The 19,257-nt window shown below is 45.5% G+C and overlaps 2 protein-coding genes across 12 annotated transcripts in view; one reads left to right on the top strand and one right to left on the bottom strand.

The window, feature by feature from the left end:
• Positions 1-10,987, bottom strand: part of ACKR2 (atypical chemokine receptor 2) — a 39,849-nt gene extending 28,862 nt beyond the window's left edge. For 2 of the 8 annotated variants that reach the window (XR_006656275.2, XR_006656276.2), the window contains exons 1-3: positions 10,620-10,928; positions 2,201-2,378; positions 2,007-2,091 (exon numbers count right to left, since the gene is read on the bottom strand). The gene's annotated coding sequence lies outside the window, so the exon portion shown is untranslated. The other 6 variants (XR_008427530.1, XR_006656277.2, XR_008427531.2 and 3 more) reach the window with 6 other exon arrangements.
• An 86-nt stretch (positions 10,988-11,073) lies between these two features.
• HIGD1A (HIG1 hypoxia inducible domain family member 1A) lies at positions 11,074-18,970 on the top strand. Of its 4 annotated transcripts, none has more exons than XM_024566111.3 (4): positions 11,074-11,169; positions 16,243-16,357; positions 16,971-17,105; positions 17,936-18,970. In XM_024566111.3, the coding sequence occupies exons 2-4, from the start codon at positions 16,261-16,263 to the stop codon at positions 17,983-17,985; spliced, it is 282 nt and encodes a 93-aa protein (XP_024421879.2). In that variant the 5' UTR covers positions 11,074-11,169; positions 16,243-16,260; the 3' UTR covers positions 17,986-18,970. The 4 variants fall into 4 exon arrangements, with proteins under 4 accessions (XP_024421879.2, XP_024421882.2, XP_024421881.2 ...); XM_024566114.3 differs by having other exon boundaries at positions 11,084-11,169; positions 16,219-16,357; XM_024566113.4 differs by lacking the exon at positions 11,074-11,169 and adding an exon at positions 11,186-11,225.
• Positions 18,971-19,257: the final 287 nt, after the last annotated feature.

The following is a 19,257-nucleotide window of genomic DNA, read 5'->3' as shown; positions in this document are numbered from 1 at the left end:
GTGCTGCAAACATAAAGCGCACAGCAGATTTCAAAGACTCGGCACAAATAAACAATGTAAATACCTGATCGATTTAATATTGATTATACCTTGACAAAATATTTTCAGGTTTTGGGGTTAAATGAAATAGATTATTAAAATTCATTTCACCCGTCTCTCTTTACTTTGTAAACGCAACTATTAGAAAAGTTTTCATTGCGTTCGTGGTGCCATCTACCCACTGGGCAGCGCTGGTCTGGAGTGACTCTCGGTCGCACACTCCGCGTGCGGCCCTGAGTTCCTTAATCGCACAGAAGGACTGGAGCAGTTTTCCCAAGGCCACGGGCACTGCGTCTCCCGCAGTTCATGGTCTAAGGGCCTTAAAGGGTGTGGGCTTTCTGCTGCTGGACTGTTCTTGGTGCCAACGCTACTGAAGGAAAATGGAGAACCTGTTCTCTGAAATTCCAGAAACCTCAGGCCCCCAAATTTTGTAAGTTTCATCTTACTCCCATTAAACCACTCAGGGACTTAATACCGATTCGAAGTAGGAAATTCACAGATATGATTTCTGGGTAAATAAGCTGGTTCTGACTCCTTTTGTGTAGTTTCCAGTAACAGCTGGACCCGTGTATTCTCACATGCTCAGTGGAGTTTCTAATTTCCCACAAACGTGACCTAATCGGGTACTGTTCTGTTTACTGGTAGTTGCATTTTCAGCATGATGTCCCATGAAAGGACAGTGAGGAGACGGTCACCACAATGACTGGAAAAAGAAAAGTTTAATATAAAGAGTTATTAACTATTCAAAGGGAAATGCTATGAGGGGATAAAAGCGAACTCTGAAGAATACCTGAGGGCAGAGAGAAGTACTCAGAGAAGGAACTGACTTGAAAAGGGAGCTCCCCCCCACCCCGCCACTGCCCCCCAAAGCTGGCACGCAGGCTCTTTGCAGGGGGTGTGATGGCTGGCAGTCACTGGAGGGCAGAGAAGTCCACAGGGCTGTCTGGGCCAGAGCTGGCGCACATCAGAAGCTGAGGCTGGCAATGCTGCAGCCTTGCCTGGCCAAGGTAAGTCTCCCGCAACTGGGGTTTTTAGTAGGCAGAAGCTAGAGGGTTGGAAACCACCAGCTCCTATGGATGAAATTTGCCCTCTAGCACCCCCTACTGATAACAGTGAGCCTGCTGGCAAGGAAGAATGTTCCAATACAAGAAGAGCAATGAAGGGTAGATTTGGAATAAGGAGGCATTAAGTGAAAACTGGTACACCCCCTCTAAAGGTAGAAGGCTTGGTATTTTGCTATCGGGGTTTTTTCCCACTGTAACATAAAACTTCCTAGAAAAAGATTTTACCAATATACTTCTCCTAGGTGGCAATTAAGGTTTGGGCCTCATTTTCATTTTTTCACAGATCTCTGGACTCAAGGTAGCCATGATGAGAACTTCCTTTTTTTTTTTCCTTACACATTCCAGTAAATTATGGTCCTGGGATCAACCTCAGAAGTTCTGGGTCCTCTCTGGTACCCCAATTCCAAATTGCACAGAAGTGGAACCAAAATATTTAAAATTAACTGGCGCGGGGAAAGTTGGAGTTCCCTTCCTGACCCAGACGGGAGCATCCACAGAACATGTATCTAGCCTCAGGAGAAAGAGAGTACCCCTGATTTTGAGGGGTCTCAGGGGACAGGGGTACAAGAGAGGCCAGACAGACAGTGAAACAAACAGACCAACAAAGCCTTTCCGGAAAGAAGGGCAGCCCAGGGGCAGAACTGAGCCTCTCTGGAAACAAGAGCAGCCCAGGGGCAGAACTGAGCCTCTCCGGAAAGAAGAGCAGCCCAGGGGCAGAACTGAGCCTCTCCGGAAAGAAGAGCAGCCCAGGGGCAGAACTGAGCCTCTCCGGAAAGAAGAGCAGCCCAGGGGCAGAACTGAGCCTCTCCGGAAAGAGGAGCAGCCGGGGCAGAACTGAGTCACAGCATCACCGGGAGTGGGTGGCGAGGGAGGAGGACCCACAAGAAGACAGTAAGGACTCACCAGGAGGCACCGTCCCCCCCTGCAGTACATCTCTGCTCTTCTTGCCGTCTGTGTGGCTCCATGTCCTGTTTTTGACTAGGCCAAACTGTTGGGGGAGGGGGATGCAGGCAAAATTTAAAAGCCAGATTTTGTTACTTGTAGGGACTGCATTGCAGAAGGAAGCAGAGGAGTGCCCATCAGCCAGAGACCAGTACCTCCAATTCTTCATACGTGGGAACCACACACTTCCTTCGGTGCAGGGATACAACCCAAGCCGCCCTCTCCCACGGCAGGTGGTCATCAGGGGAGCAGAGTCACTGAGCAATTCAGGCAGGAAAGATGCGTCCTCCTCATCTTCATCAGGGAGAAAAATCCTGGTTGTAAGTTAACTAACTTCAAAAAAAAAACCCTACTTAAAAAGGGGTAATAAAAAGAAAGTATTGAAAAGAGGTTTCAATGTTTAATTGTATTTGCTTAATAAAATATTAAGAGGCCTATGAAAGGTTCACAGAGTTTGTTAGTTCACATTTTTTAAAATGTGACCTGAAACTGGGTTTTCTCTTGAGAATAGGGTCATGGAAGATGGACCTCTGCCCCCAAGCTCCTCCTGCCTCTGTGTGTGTCCCCTGGGGCACTTTACCATTGAGGGACAGCCACCTCAAGTTTTTGCCACATCCTGTTCTGTGTCCTTCTGCCTCTCGATACAACGAGGGGGGAGACTCAGAGAGAAAAGCCTCGTGGCGGAGGCTGGAGTGCAGGGGATGGGTGGCCCAGAGGCCCTTCTCCCAGTCCCGACTCTGAAATCAGCATGCGGCAGGAAGGAGGCAAGTCCCTTCTCCTCTCCAGGCCCAGGGTCCCTATATCAGCAGAGAGTTATTTCAACTCCAGGGCCCTATCAAAAAGGTGAAAGGACAAGAAAACTGACAAAACCAGAATTTGGGGAAAGGTGATGAGAATGAGCAGCAGAAGCTAAAGCCCTTGGCCTGATCTCCTGAGAAATAACTATCGCTAGTCAGTTTCACCTTAGTAACGAATCCCCAGCACGAAAAAAAACTGTATATTACAATACTGACGTTACTCCAAATCCTCCTAATTATAACATTCACAGCCACAGAACTTATATTTTACATCTTATTTGAAGCGCTGGTGAAGGTGACTCACACTGGCCCACCACTCCCACTTTCTCCCCGGGCCTCCCTGGGAGAGAGAACTCCTGGTAAGTCAGAGGTGGACTGCCTTAGTCATCAGTTCAATAGGGCTGCGGCCCAGGGCACAGAGAGTCATGCGGATGACTGACAGGCACCGCGTGACTGGGCTTCCCGGCGTTGAGCTCCGAGAGCCCTGACACACCTGGGGGGACAGCGATTTTCCTGTGCCTGGCCCCTACCGGAGCCCAGGTGTACAGCCTTCCAGGGACTCTGCACTGCTCGAGGAGCGCATCTTACATCTTCCAGCCTCTGTGGCCCTCTCCTGACCTTCATCTCTCTTCCCCTCCTCTCCACGCCACGCTCACCCACTCTTCCACCCTGCTCAAGGGACAGGCAGGACACCTGCTTCGACCCTTCCGTAATTCGCCAACATCAAATGGCTTAATGTCCCCCTCTCCCGGAGTGCTTTGCCCAGTAGTATTCTGACTGGCTGTCAATACATGTTACCATGACGATCGTGATGAAAATGCCATTCATTTAGTCCATTATTATATGCGACTGTGGGCCAGTTCTTTTATTATCCTCCTATTTTATTTAATGTGCATCACCAAGATTGTAGGTATCTGACTTCATAATATAATTTTCTTTGGGGGGGAACATCGATTTTTGTTGTTTCACTTATTTATGCATTCACTGGTTGATTCTTGTATGTATGTGCCCTGACCTGGGATCGAACCCACAACCTTGGTGCCCTGGGGCCATGCTCTAACCAACTGAGCTAGCTGGCCAGGGCTTTTATTTTCTACTGTAATTCTCTTTTCAGAGATTACAAGAGAAAAGTTTACATTCTGGCTTGAAAACCATCCCACTGGATTCCTGATAAGAAACCTGCAGGAATAGCCTGATTAGCCCCAGAAATCATCAGCCTTTATCCTGAATTAGAATAAAATCTTACTAGTGTGCGGGATGAATCCATCTGTCCCAACCCCATACCCTCAGACCTCCCCAGCACAGTAACACAGGTGGTCTCTAGGAGAATAATAGGCCTCGAGAAGAATTTGTTTTGATTTCCCCAAAAGTGACCATCTCAGGATGAACTTGATCGAACTTTCCTTACCTGACATCAAAATATGACACAGTGTAAGTGTATCCTTTGACCTATCCCATTGGAACTAAAGCTTGTGACTGGAACTCTTTCCTCCCCTTGTTGATTTCAGAGTTTCTTTAAGGCTTACAGTTTCTTTTCTGGGGAAGATTGAAGGGTGTACGGTAGCTAGAAGACAATTCAGTTTCCCCTCACTGCCCAAAGTTGGCAAACAGCCATCATCAAAGTCCTGAGTAGAGAGTGTTGGGGCCTCTCCCCGTGGGTGAGACGTCCAGGTAACCAGCTGCCAGGGGATTCTGCACTGACTGAGGCTTCCAATCAGGACTTCCGAGGACTGCTCTAACCTCACAGCTCTGAGTCCCTTTCTCATGCAGGGAGAGACTAAGTAGAGGAGCCCAAACTCTGAGATCCTCTTCTCGGCACTTGGTCAGATCCCGTGTTACAGGTTTCTTGTGGGGAAATACTGTCTTAACCAAGAGGCAGGCTCCCCAGAGGCAGAGCGCACTGCCTCTCTCCTCCCGCCTCAGTCTCTGAAGTATGCAGCCTAGGGCTCCACAACAACCACCAAATTCTTTCACCCTTTCTATGGCACAGTTTAAAGTTACTGCTAGAAGGAAGGTTTCCGGGATTTGCAGATACAGTTTTGAGGCATAGTTAACACCAGAGTTGAGAAACACTGATAAAGGCTGTGACACAGTTTGGGGAGCTGATAAGGGGGGTTAAGAAAGACTCGACAAACAAAATTCTTTGGACCTGGAACTCAAAGGACTAATAATGTTTTGCCGGGTGAACAGTGAATACTTAAAAACCCGGGGGAGCCAAACACTCCACTCAACGAGAGAATACACAGTCTCCTCTGTGGCTCGTGCGGGCTCTCCGTGACAGACCACGTGCTAGGCCGTGAACAAGTCTCGATAAATTCAAAAGAACGGAAATCATACAAAGCGTGTCATCCAACCAAAAGAGAACTAAACTGAATGGTTAACAGAAGGAAACTGAAGGAGTTCACCGTTATGTGCAAATGAAACAACCCCCTTCTGGTAACCAGTGGGTCAAACAAGAAATCGCAAGGGAAACCATAAAAGACTTGGAGACGAAAGGAAACAAAAATAAAACACACCGAACTTACAGGGTGCAGTGCAAACAGAGCTGATGAAAAAATATCCAGCTGTAAATAAATGCCCGTTAAAAAGAAAAAAGACCTCAATCAAGGTAGTAACCTTCCGCCTTAAGACATTAGAAAAAGTAGAGCAAACTAAACCCAAAACAAGCAAAAGACAAAATAAATATCAGAAGAGAAATAAATGAACAGAAATACAAAAAAGAAATTTAAAAAAAAGTTGTTCTTTGAAAAGATCAACAAAATGGAGTGCTGACTCACTGCGTAAACCCGGGTCAGCAGATAACCTTCCTTGTCCAGACTTCCCTCAACAGGGCAGGCGGCGGTTCCTGTCCCTAAGCAAAAGCATCAGCCTAGGGAGAGTCACTGGGGGCCACCAATTTGAGTGACGTGCCCGTTCCTATAATCCATTTTTCTCCCAGAGCTATAAAAGCAGCTTTCCCATCCATTATGTTGTCCCTCCTGGGACTGGAACTAATTCAGATGTCAGCTGCATTTATGAGCCCTCAATTCATGAAGCCATCGAGATCAACAGATGGTGCCCTCCACTCCGTGTGAGGGCAAAATGACTCGGAGAGCCTGGAGATAAGTCCATAAAAACCTATTTGCAGGGCCATTGAGTACGGCAGTGCCTCCCGGAAGAGGCACCTCATTCTCAGAGAATTAACAGACTGTAAGAGTAGCCCTAAAGCGTTGTTAGGAGAGACAGAGTGTGAGAAAGCAGAAAGGCAATCAGTATCCCAGGCAGTTGGCAGGGGGTGGGGGGTGTGGGGGGGGGTGGGGGGGGGAGTTCTTTTCAGAAGGCACAAGAGCCCACAGGCAGCCGGTGTCACCAAACTCAGGTGCTCGCCCCTGCACGGAGACAGCCCGAGCCCTTCTCGGTCTTTACTGGAGGTCTCCCGTGTGGACGACAGCCCCAGGCGGAGTGGGCAGTTCTGCTGCCGGGTGGTTGCCATCCAATATTCATGCATGACCAAGCACTCAACATCCCACTGGCCGTTAGGAACCGGCCAGGGAGTCCAGGCAGAAGACCACGTTTAGCCTTTCTGATAAAAAGAGCTGTTCGCCTGCGATAAACAGAAAGCTTTGCTTCCAGTAATCAATTCTGTTTCTGTGTCATCTAGTCCCAAACCTGTACAAATACAGAATGTAAAAATAAGTCAATCATTTTAGTGAGATAGATTATGTAAGATTAAAACATTTCTAATTTAAAATCAGGATAATAAACCACATAAAACAATATTAGAAAGACCAAATTCTGCCTACTCATTCTCTACTGAAAGACATTTAATAACAAAATAGATGGGATATAAAAGTATACAAATTTTTAAGAAGACATGGTTGCTTTGTTAACCCCAAACTAAATGCCTTCCAAACAAGGTGAAGAGGCCAGAAGGCTTCAGCTAAGTTAGGGGAGTTCTGTGCCCATCACCCCATGGCCTCATCTCCCCTACTCCCCCACTCCCATCCCTATAAATAACTGAGGAAGAACAAAAAGGAATTTTGAGGAGGTGCAATGAATTCAAGATCCATTTTTCAGTGACAACTTCACAGCTTTTTGTTTGAAAACACTGTCAATGAAAACAGTCTCGTCTCAAGCCTAAAATGTACAAATGTATTTCCTTATTTGATCTGTTAAGTGCTTTCTGTGGAAATGATCCTCTCACCCTCCCTGCATGCAGGGATCGGGTGAACCGGGGTCCGAATGGTCAGAGCTCAGTGAAGTCTTGTGTCCGGATGGACCCTCCCCTAGATCTCCATAGGGCTGGCCCATCATTCAGCTCCCTGCTCAGATGCCATTGATTGGATGGGGACAAAAGGAGGAAGATCACAGTGGCTCTGCTCAGGTTTCATGTTTGGTTGAAGGGATGGATAGCAGTTCCTCCTACCAAGTCAAGTAGCTTAGGAGAAACTGCAAGCTTATGGGGAGGAGGGGGTCCAGAGCAGGGGGAAGGAGAGGAGAAGGATGATTAGTTCAGTTCACTTCCGACACATTACGGACTCTGTGCAATACTGACGTGGAGACGTCCAACACAACTGAATATACAGGGTGGGGCAAAGTAGGTTTACAATTGTTCGTATGGAAAATACAATAATTAATAAACAATAATACAAGAATAAACTCTGTGTTTCATGAACTCACAACTGTAACCTACTTTTTGCCCCACCCTGGACAGTTTCGGAGCTGAGGCAGGAAATACGGCAGAGAGCGAAGAGAATGTCAGTAGACAGATGAGACTAAAAAACCCGTAAGAGTGCATGAGACCATCCCAAGGGAAGGGAAGAAAGTAAGAAGGAAAGAGAATGAGCACAGAACCCTGGAAAACACCAATATAAAGGCACAGAGGAGATGAATTCAGTGACAGGGCAGAAGAAAGAGTGACCAGCCTGGAGGAGGACCAAAAGAAAAGTGTCAAGGGAAGACTTATGGTGTCAAGTAAGATAGAAGATTAAGTAAGATGTGGGTGGGGAAACTGAGTCACATCCACTGAACTCCGTCCTCCACTACTGCAGATTACGTAGTGTGGTAAGAACAGAAACCAGCGCATTGCGTGAACAGGGCGAAGGTGTAGAGATCACACGTACATTTTTTCTCTCCTAAACATAGTTGTTGGACATTTATATAACTTACAAAGCGCCCCCCCCACAAGTCTAGGACCCACCTGACATCATACACAATGATTACAATATTATTGACTATATTCTCTATGCTGTACCTATATTCCCATGGCTACTTTGAACTTGCTGGCTTAGAGGTTATTTAGATTACACAATGCAACCCTATAAGGTTCTTATTAATAGCCCCATTTTGCTGATTAAAAAGCTGAGGTTCCTAGAGGCCAAATAACTGGTTCAAGACCATAATGCTAAGAAGCACTCAAATCCACCTCTTTGACTTCACGCACGGCGGCAACCCTGGGGCGCCAGGCCAGTGCCCTTCCTATTCCACCTCGTTTTTTCCTCCTTGGCGCTTGTTAAGAAGAATGCCGCTGCTCCGAAAAAAAATAACATAATACTGAGTGCATCAGTGGAAAAGTCAAGTGGAGACTAAAATATGTAAAGTATATTTTTGTTCACTAAAGAAAATGTCACTGCATAAACACACAAATCCTACTGCCACACTGGTTACCAATGGAAGAAACATCCCACGTGGTTGGGTGAATGACGTACAAGTGGCAGCCGGTGTAAACCAAAAAGAAGGACAGTGCCTGACAGCCCCTTGCTTCTCATCTGCTCAAGTCCTGGTTGTAGGTTATATTCATGATTTTTATGTTAATCTTCTGTAACCAAAGCACTTTTTAAAGTGCAAAGCACACGCATGGGCAACTATCTATTGTGTTTGCAGGTAAGCTCAGTGAGACCTGCAGGAAGTCACCAAAACACCAGAAGTATAATCATTAATATATACATAGCACTTACTATGCGCCCAGCAATGTTGGGGTTTTACACGTCACTTAACCCTCGGAAGAGCCCTGTTATTAGGCAGGTCCTGTTGTTGCACAAAGGAAGGGACTCGGGCATAGAATGATTAAGTGATGTGCTGAGTACCACATAGTCAGTAAGCAGCACAGCAAACTGCAGAGTGTGTTCTTCCACACTCTCGTCCTGTCTCTAAAATTTAAAAGGTGGTCGTGACTTCCCCCCTCCAGAGAATCCTGAAATTGCATTTTAGAACGATTCTTCCTAAAGGGTGGCGCGGTGGACCAGGTACCTTCAGAGTTAATGTTCTAGAATATATAAATTGTGAAAAAAGAAAAACCGTCTTAAACCTGGTGGTCAGGTGTAATTATCAGAACATGATAATTATAACATGATCTAATTGGCAGAACATGCTGGTCAGATATAATTATCAGCTGTTCCTTCTGGGGGAAAACACAGCATTTCCTATCAAACATGTGAATAAGTAGTCCAGGGAGCGGCCCGATTACTTTTTGCCCAGAGAATCTTTTGTTTGCTTAAAAGCTCCTACCTTTCAGATAAATTTTTTTAAAAAAACACTTTAAAACATGCTAGTACTGTGCCTGGGAAGTTAACATACAGCTTCAGCACTATTCCATGATTCTGCAAAGTGTAAAAAGTACAGAGTTGCAACATCATGAGTAGCCCTTCAGGGCAGACTTCCAACATGGAACATAGTGATGGTGGGGACCCTGGCTAATTCCCCCAGGGGACTGGACGTAAGGACCACTGCTGCCCCCAAGCAGTGGTCCTTCTCCCGGTGGTGGAGGGATGACACTACTGCGTGTAGCGGCCTTCATACCCCTAAGACCCAGGATCTGGCCTCAATCCAAAGGACGAAACAGGCTACATTCCAAACAGGTTTTAACTCTCTGGCTGAGTGATACTGATATCTCTTTTCTAATCCATCCTACTTCACTACCAAGGACCTCAAATGCAGTCTGCCCTCGTCAACAACCTACTCCAAAACCTTCAAGGGCACCTACTAGAATGCTGTCCAAGTTCTTTAATTAGTATTTAAAGTCCTCCCCAGTGTAGCTTAAATTCACTTTCCATTAGTCTCTTACTCTGCTTTAGTCACAAATTTTTGCCCTTCCTCTACTCGTTGCCCTCTGTGCCAGAACTACAAGGGGATTAGTTCATGCATTGGGATTAATAAACTGATTAGCTAACATTATTTTGATTTGTATAAATCCCCTTCAGGAATGAATATGCTGTGGTCACTAGCCTTTGTGTTTCTAGAAAACACTTCCGGTGCACCTTCATTTTCGAGTGTGTCCGGCTCTTTTATCGCTTTAATGATCTTAGATGCGTCCCTGATTGATTATCCCTACTTAACCTTGAATTCCTCCAGCTAACTGCATTTAACATTATTAGACACCTACTAAACTCAAAAACAGTGTTCGAGACACTGGCAAGAACCAGACAAAATATGCGCCTTCAAGGAGCTCAACGCATACTACATAATCAAGGTATGGGTTTTTAATTTATCGAGCATAGCATGTTTCCTACATGTGTCTTAACTCAATTATGAGACGATCAAAACCCTGGCCCAAGGCACTTAGTTCCCAACTGACAGCGCACTTGGCAATCTGCCTGTTTTTGTGGTTACACTGAGAGATTGATATCCTCCCCAACGTACAGTCATTGATACTTTGCATCAATTCGCTCAACAGTTATTGAGTATTTACGAACAAATTAGGGCCTCCGTCCCCGGAAGGTCACTGTCACCGGGGGCCTCTTGACATTTCTTTCCTCACTGATACATCCTCCGATCAGAGTGAGGTGACAGCTCCAGGTACCTGGTGTTGGCGATTCAGGACTGCCCCCCACTAAAGTGGCAGCTCCATGAAGGGCTCCACTGGCGGCCCGACAGCGCGCGTTCGGGACGGATATTCGTCGGGGGAGCTTAAAAGATCGACCGCTCCCGCAGCCTCCTAAGGACTGGCGGCGATCGCAACGTCGCACCCCTCGCCCCATCCGGCCGGCGCTCCGCAGACGGTGTTCGCACTGCTCCCCACCCTGCCCGAGGGAGAAAGGACAAGAGAAACCCGAGGTCTGGCCGTTCCAGGAGCCAGGGCCTCTCGAGCGCCCTCGCGCAAACCCCACATTCCGAGCGCTCACCTCTGACGCGATCCCCACGCGAGAGTCCCGAACCCCCAGCCGCGGCACGTTGCCCCATCCAATCCGCGACCGGCTCCCGACCGCCCCACCCACCGCGCACACGTACGCACCCACCCACCAGCGAGACCGACCTTCCGATTGGCTGGAGTAGGACGGGGAGAAGCAGACCCGACGGCGCGCGCGGGCGGGGGTCAGAAGTGGGTTGGTATTTGAGAGGTGCTGGTATTGGTAAGTGATGTGTGAAGGGACATTTGGGGACGCGAGACGCCGAATGTGGGGCGGGAGTAAGTGGGGTCACGCGTGGCTTGGCCGAGAGCACCTTGGGAAGGCTGGGGGCCGTGAGGCTGGGAATCGAGCGGGGCCTGGGATGAAGGGAGCGAGGCATAGTGGCGGGGCTCAGGCCAGACCTCGTGGTTCTCGGAGGTCGGGGATACAGAGACCAGGCCTGACTCAATGTCGGGTGAAGGGATGTGGAGCCAGCGCGGAGATGAGGCAAACGCTTGTGCAGTGAATCGTGGCTGAAAGGGGAGATTCATGGGTGGGACAGTAATGAGAGACCCAAAGTGGGAGCCCTGGAGTCCTGGAGCCCCGGAGCCCCGAGCCTTGAGAGCGGAATCGAGCGAGTGGGAGAGCGAGCGCTCCGTCCTTGGAGGGCTGGCAAGGTCACAGGAAGAGAGGGAAGGAAGGTGGAAAGGTTGAAGGGAGGGCTTAAAACCACAGGACCTTCTGGTCCTCGCTTCCTCTTCTCTCCGACCTGTGGTTTCCGCCCACCCTCGGCGACCCTCTCCTGCCCTAGGAAAGTCAGAAGGCCCCGGGCCCAGTCTAAAGCATCTGTGACGGAATTTAAGTCTTTTCCGGTTAGCGATTATAAAACATTGCCTGGGTTTAGGAGTGGGAGCAGCCGAAATTTCTCGGCATTGTTACTCGCCCCCTCTTTTTATTACCGGTGTGGGAAGCAGCTCTTCAGGGGAATCCCTACTAAAGGCACTTTCCAGCAGGACCGGTTCGGGTGAAAAGGTGTGACAGATTGAAGTACCAGGCCCCAGCAAGACAAACATATTGGAGTCGTCCGTACTAGGGCTTCTCTTTACCCACCAGAATCACTTGGGGGTGGGAGGTGGGGGGTGTGTCTGCTAATGCACACTCCACCGGCCCTGCCGCAGACTGGCTGAGTCGGACTCTTCGGGGTGGAGCCTTGGCAGCCATTTTTAAACAAGCTGTAGACTGATGCAGAATCAAAATTTGAGATCATTGTGGTTGGATAGTAGTTTCTGAGTGGGAGATGACGGGCCGCGAAGATCCTTCAGTCTGTTGCGTCACCTGATGCTGGGCGGGCAGCTTCTCTTCCCTTAAGCCTCTTCTAGGTTCCTGTGTATTTACTCAACGGACAGAATAATTTGTTTTTTAATCTGGCTTTGAGTATCTGATTACTGGTGTCTCTTTATGCACCTGTTCAACTTTCTAACAGGAATCTGGGGTAATTGCCGTGTGTGGATGAGAACATGATCAAAGGAAAATCTAGAAGTGGTGCCGATAGGGGAAAAATCTTTTCAAACCACAATTGAAATTGTTAAGGCCCCAGGGAAGGAGGTTCCATTTAATTTTAGGCCTGACTTAACATATTTTTTACAATTCAAAGATGGAGGTGCGGCTTCTGTAAACGAATGGATTTTAATATTTTTCAGATCAAAACTGTATCGGCATCATAATAAGATCAATGGCTTGGCCATATCTTGTCAATCAAAAGAACCCTGCGCTGTGTGTCAGGGGAGCTTGGCTCTAGTGCCCCACCAGAAACGTGTTCTGGGTGCTGAGCAGTTCGCATCACCCTTCCTGATCCTTTCCCCATCTGTAAAACAAGGCTGTTAGCAAGAATTAATCATGAGTTGTTCTCAAGTTACATGATTTATAGATACTGATCCTGGTACTTTAGAAGTTAGCCATTTTCCGTTTAGGTGACGATAAATCATGATACTTGGGAAGTTTCTAGGTTGGGATTAGAATTACCAAAATCTTATATTCAGGCAGTGTTATAAGTGTAACAGGGTTAGAATTTATAACACAGTATAAAGTGTAGTATTATTTCAGGGCTGGATTGTTAATATTCCTCTTTACCAGTATCATCCTGAAATGTTCACACACAGTGTTCTGCATCCGAGACAGATTATCATTAGTCACTTAAAGGAAATAATGACCACATGGCCCCCCACATCCTGATTCTTACCCCAAGGGACTGCTTTCTGACAGCCGGGTCAAATGTCCTACCCATACACATTTCACAGACTATGAGGAATGAAATCTGGATTTTCTTCTATTCTTTTATATACAGGACAGAGACAGCCAGCGCCTGCCTTCCTGTGGGGTGGGGGTGGGGGGGTGAGGGAGATTGTGCCCAGTTGCCTCTTGGACAATTACAGTGATCCAGATGTGAGAGTGTAGAGGGAAAACTACCTACTTTCTTGCTTTTAAAGACAATTCCCAAGTGGCTTCTTAGTTTAGGAATAATTAAGGCAAAGGGAGAAAATGCTTTCATATCTGCGAAAGAAAGTGCTAGATTTTAAAAGTGGATTGTGGTATATAATAGTTTTGTCTCGTGGTTGCAAGAAGCCAAGGCCTACTCTGGTTTTCATTTTTTCTTTCATAGATAGAATGAATATAAGAAACGAAAAACAAGTGAGCACTTAGGTGTATATGGTTTGGCGTTTTTCTTACTGATTTAACTCTATACATGTATATAATTGTTATTTTTTCACTAAATATTCCTGAATAAGTTACCTTAGAAATTTAAAACAATAATTTTAATTGTTGAAAAATACTACTTTTAAATGTATTCAACACTCTGGTGTACTTGCTGTGTGCAAAGCATTGTGCCCGGTGGTGGAGATGGACGGGGCAGGCGGGTGTAGCCTCCTGCTGTCAAGGGTTCTAGCGAGAGAAACAGTTAGAGAGGCAGTTACAAGACTTCTGATAGAGAAAACAGTGCTCTAGGGGCTGCATAACCAAAACATTTTTCACGAATGTAGAGAATCGCAGATGACTTTCTAGAGGTCAGTTAACATAACCTGGAAGGTGGGGGGGGCGTTGGCCAGGAAAGAGTATATGAAAGAGATGGAAGGGAAAAGAGGAACCGGCTTGTGCAGAGGCTCCCAGGAGGTATAGAGACCATCCATGAGACGTTTAATGTGATTAAAACAGGTTTTGCAAGGGAGCTGGAAGGAGAATGTGTGATAAAAGTTAGGCCTGTTGAGAAGTTTATGGTTAGTTATGAAGGCAAATAATGAGCATATACTAGCCTAAAATAAATGTAGTGTTTAATTTCTGTCTAGTCCATTTATGTAGTTTCTTGAAGGCGATGCTCAAATATTTCTCTGAAACTGCCCAAACGTACTTGAGCTAAAAGATACCACACTCTTAATTTAGTTCTCATTGTCTCTGTTACGCTATTGGCAACTAATCACACTCGTGCCTCTTTTTTAAAAAAATCTAGTTTTGAACCACTGATATTTCTCTGTGTGTGTGTGTGATCTCTTTAGATAGCTCAGTGAGTGCCCCAAACCTTGACCTTGTTGGACCTCATATATACAGGGTGGAGCAAAAGGAGGTTTACAGTTGTGAGTACGTGCGTGCAGGCTGTATTCTTGTGTTATTGTGTATTCACTGTAGCATTATTTTCCGTACGAACAACTGTCAGCCTCCTCTTGCCCCACCCTGTAGTAAAAGCTCAGTAAGTAGGGGTTACTCAGCTAGCAGGTAATGGAGTACAAAGAGAAGTCTAGTTCTAATCTGAGTTTCCTCATATCCAGCTCTGTGATGCTGTGTAACTCCTCTGGGTTAAGGTTGTCTTCCCGGTCGGATGATAGAATCCTCAGCTCTTGCCAGTGGAGATGGGGGCTTGAGGGATGATTCACTTTTCAAACTAAGTAGTAAACCTCTCCTAGAGTTGGGTTTTCTTCGAGGGCCTTAGCCCACCACTAACAGCGCTTGAACTGCCAAGTGTTAAATGAGAGCTGTCGTTACTGAAGGGAGTGGGATGCACACGAAAAACCCAGAAGTGAAGTAAGATCTTACGTGGGCAGTGGGGTGGGCAGTTAACCAATCAGAGACTTGGGCACTTACGTGCTATGTCTGACTCCCTTGTTTTATCTGTGGGTGAAGTTCATAGGCAGTTCAGATCTGCTGCACGAAGAAGGAAGTGTGTGCATAGTTACTGTGACGAGGGTGAACCTGGGTTTGTCGTCACCTCATTGTGACGAAACGCCTGCTCACTTCCCTTGTAAAGGAAGGTGGCTGAAGTGGGAGGGGGGAGCCCTCAGTCCTTGTGAGAAGCAAAATGAATTTTTTTTTAATGCCCTCTTATTCATATAATGATCAAGCTAGTATCTTGCCTTTTTTTGATACCGTTTAAAAGAAGTTCTTTTATTAAGAAGACCCTGAGAATAGTTTGATTTTTATGCTTCAGTGATGTTAAAAATGATAACCCTAAGCCATAAACAACTAAAAGGCTATGTATTAGTTCAATTGAACATAAGTTAGGTCTAAAATGAGACATTTCTAGCCCTGACGGAGCATCACTCTTCAGAGGTAAGAACTGAATCCAGGTGACATGTTGGAGTAAATAAGTCTGTTATAGTTAAGAGCAATAAAAAACTACAGTTAAAAGTTCTTAGTAGGCCCTGGCTGGTGTGGCTCAGTGGATTGAGCACTGGCCTGTGAACCAAAGGGTTGCTGGTTCGATTCCCAGTCAGGGCACATCCCTGGGTTGTGGGCCAGGTCCCTAGTAGGGGGCATGTAAGAGGCAAGCACACATTGATGCTTCTCTCCCTCTCTTTCTCCCTCCCTTTCCCTCTCTAAAAATAAATAAATAATTTTTTAAAAAGTGCTTAGTAGGATTTTCAACATGATATTGAAGAGGCAAGAAGGAGTATCAGTTTTTCTGAATAAAGTTGTCACATTGAAATTGATCAACTACGAAGAAAAATAAAAGGATGAAGATAGAAAATTAATAGCTGCTATTTTAATTGACGAAAGTAACTTAAAATTCACTGTTTAGCAAAGTCGCACTACAAAGGAACTGGCTGTGTGGAGGAACGGGAACAATGGCGGGGAGGGTGGTAAATGCATGTAGCCCTCCCCACAAGTGACTGTGGGTTAAAAGTACAGTTGGTCTCTAAAAATGGTTTTTCCAGTTCATGAATAGCAAAGCCCAGGTTTTTATGGAAACTAGGATTATTTTAAGTACATCCAGTCATTTAACGTTCTAGTTGTTTTTAATTGCAGAACCTCGTGGAAATTCTCTTTCAGGAAGACTCTTCAAACAGTATGTCATCCAACACAGACGTTTCTCTTTCTTCATATGATGAGGGTCAGGGATCTAAATTTGTCCGAAAAGCTAAGGAGGCACCGTTTGTCCCTATTGGTAAGTTTGACTCTGAGTTCTAATGGTCAGTTCGTGCACCGTGACAGTGGAGGTGCGGCCCGCTCGCTCACCGAGCTCACCCATAGCATGACTTTCACACTTTCCGTATGTGGTTCGGATAGGCTACGATTGGCATGAGGTAACCCTCATGATAAAAATTCCTCTCTGTGTGTTTAGACTTACTGTTTTATTAACTATTATTTCAGCAAAGTGCTGGGGGATCCCGAGACCACCCTTGCTAGTCTCAGTGATTTGCTGGAAGGACTCAACAGATGTTTTTTAAACGCTGTCCTACTCACAGTTATGGTTTATTATGTTAATTGATTCCCATCAGAGAGGGAAGTAGAATAGAAAGGAGGAGTTCCCTGGCTCTCTTAAAGCAATTTATCTACTGGCTTCACATTTTGAAAATCATAACTTCCTGAATCTGTTGTTTTTGCTACCTTCTCTGGATTTGGTCCTGGGGGGGAGATTAAAAACGTGGTGTGTATGTTACTTAATTAATGGTTTCTCAAAGCATTTTTATAAAACTAGTAGAGAGGGCGTTGATGGATGGTAAAATCATCTCGGTTCCCTGCCCCCCGTGTCTGACATGATTGTGGCTGTTTCTCAGGAATGGCGGGTTTCGCAGCAATCGTCGCGTACGGGCTGTACAAACTGAAGAGCAGGGGGAGCACGAAAATGTCGGTCCACCTGATCCACATGCGAGTGGCGGCCCAAGGCTTCGTCGTGGGAGCGATGACTCTCGGTGGGTCCCGCGGGAAGTTTCACATTTGTGGGCCCCGGCTAACGGGCTTCTTTGTTAACAGAACAGTGTAGATACTTAAAGCTGATTTTTTTTCGTTTCCTTTTTTTTTTTTTTTTAATTAAAGCTAATTTTGAGGCAGTACCCAAATACCATGTTTATTTTCATGGAGAAGTGAATTAATAAACAGTAGTTCAAGTCGTGGCATCATTTTACTGTCTATGACACAGGGCGGGGCAAAAGTAGGGTTTACAGTCGTGAGTTCACAAAACACAGTTTATTCTTGTATTATTTACTAATTGAATTATTTTCTATACAAACAACTGTAAACCTTCTTTTTCCTACCTGGTATATCTTACTATGGTTTTAAAGAAAGAAAGAAAAGATAATCCTGTCCATCACTGAGTTTATAATTCCAGTGAGGGGCAAGACATGCTACTAAGTAAGGTCCGTTGTGGGAGAGACATGACTGCTGTTTTATTGAGTTGAGGTGGAAAAGATCTTTTTAATGTAGATATTACATGCTTTTATTGGCTTTATGATTCATTGACTTGTATTATGTAGCAAGAGCGACAGCTTTTAAAGTGGCCAGATAAATATTGAACAGTCTGAGCTAGTCATACTAGCCTTAAGCAACCTGGGAAACTGTAGAAATAACTTTAGAAACGTGAATTGTTGAAGAAGGCAAGAGTATAAGCAGCCCACGGTCTGGTTCCCCTTGTAAAGATGGCGTGCTAACAAAGATGCTGCTTTTAGCTATTTTATGAACTGTTTTTAATTTTCTTGATATTGAAAAAATATTTAAATGCTTAATTGGCATTCTTTTTCTTTAGGTATGGCCTATTCCCTGTATAAAGAATTCTGGACGAAACCTAAACCCTAGGAGAAGAGCTGCTGTCTCGGCCGTGGTGGTGGTGGTGGTGGTTGCCATAGTTAGAGATCTCATATTGAGGTTCTGTATTTATGTTGGAAATAAATCGTTTTGAGTGGGTCAGACAATAGGAACATGGTAATTTGAATATTGGCTTCCTTTCTTGCAGGCTTGGTTTGCTGGGTGACTAGTTCACTAACTGGGTCATTCAGAGGAGTCAGATTAGCACATAAGAAACATGCCCCTTTTAAATGCACTTGATAGTAGTAAAGTGTCCACCTTGTTACTCTCCTTTGGTGAAATTAGTTCTAACGAAGACACCCTGCCGATCCCGAATACTCCCAGTTGCTGCAGAATGTCACGTGCTTTTGATGTTATGTAGGAACCCTCTTTGCCCCAGTTTTTTTTCTGCCTGCCTCGTGGACTGGTTAACTACTCCTGTTTTTAGGGCTGGTTGGCTCCTACCCCGTTCAGAATGGTGCACAGCACACAACGTTACAAACCTCCCCACAACTGAACGTCTGTGTGTGTGTGTGTGTGTTTAAACCAAACCCAAAGTGCTAATGACAGCTGCTAGAAGGTAGTATTTATTTTAGAGTCATACTTGTAAACATTAGATAACTGTGGATCCTAATTTGACTATTTTGTAATTGCAGGATTATATTTTTGCTGCTGTTACGTTACAATAATTTTTAAATGCCACCTTGAAATAGAAATGTGTATTTTAAGTGCTAATGCAAAGGTAACGAAAAACAATTTTTAAATGTGTACAGTATGTTTATTTTCCTCTGGAGGCATCATAGATGTTAAACTAAAAATTTACCTGTGATGGAAGTGGTTAAGGATGTAAGAGCAAGCTCTGGTCAGACCTCATACACAAACTTGTGTGTACTGCAGAAGGCCTCCTTGCACTTGGGAAGATCTCCTGTCTAACTTGACTTTACATTCCATGGTGATAACATGGTGAATGTGTTATTAAAGTAAATGAGCACACCAACTGTCTTGTATTTATTTCAATTTGGAAGAAGAAATCATTCCTCGGAGTGGCATAAAAACCAAGTCCTCAGAAAAGAGAAAGGACACTTTGTGTCTTTGGTAGGAGCCACGGTTAAAGCATGTTTCCAGAACAGGAATGACGGCTAACATTTAGCGATCGTTTACTGTGTGCTACCCGCTGCTGTAAGCACGTACCAAGGATAATGTCGTTTAGGTTTCCCAACAACCCTAAGCGTTAGGAGCTATGATCTCATTTCACAGAGGAGGACTCTGAGGTGTGAAGAGTTC

This window comes from Desmodus rotundus, chromosome 8 (genome assembly GCF_022682495.2).
Source record: "Desmodus rotundus isolate HL8 chromosome 8, HLdesRot8A.1, whole genome shotgun sequence".
NCBI lineage: Eukaryota > Metazoa > Chordata > Mammalia > Chiroptera > Phyllostomidae > Desmodus > Desmodus rotundus.
This window is presented reverse-complemented; position numbering and strand designations above follow the sequence as displayed.

What these genes read in the sequence shown, in the direction of transcription:
- HIGD1A (XM_024566111.3), top strand. Translation starts at nt 16,261, where the DNA reads ATGTCATCCAACACAGACGTTTCTCTTTCTTCATATGATGAGGGTCAG. An exon ending in GGCACCGTTTGTCCCTATTG is followed by an intron (nt 16,358 to 16,970) that starts GTAAGTTTGACT and finishes GCTGTTTCTCAG; the next exon opens with GAATGGCGGGTTTCGCAGCA. An exon ending in CGTGGGAGCGATGACTCTCG is followed by an intron (nt 17,106 to 17,935) that starts GTGGGTCCCGCG and finishes CTTTTTCTTTAG; the next exon opens with GTATGGCCTATTCCCTGTAT.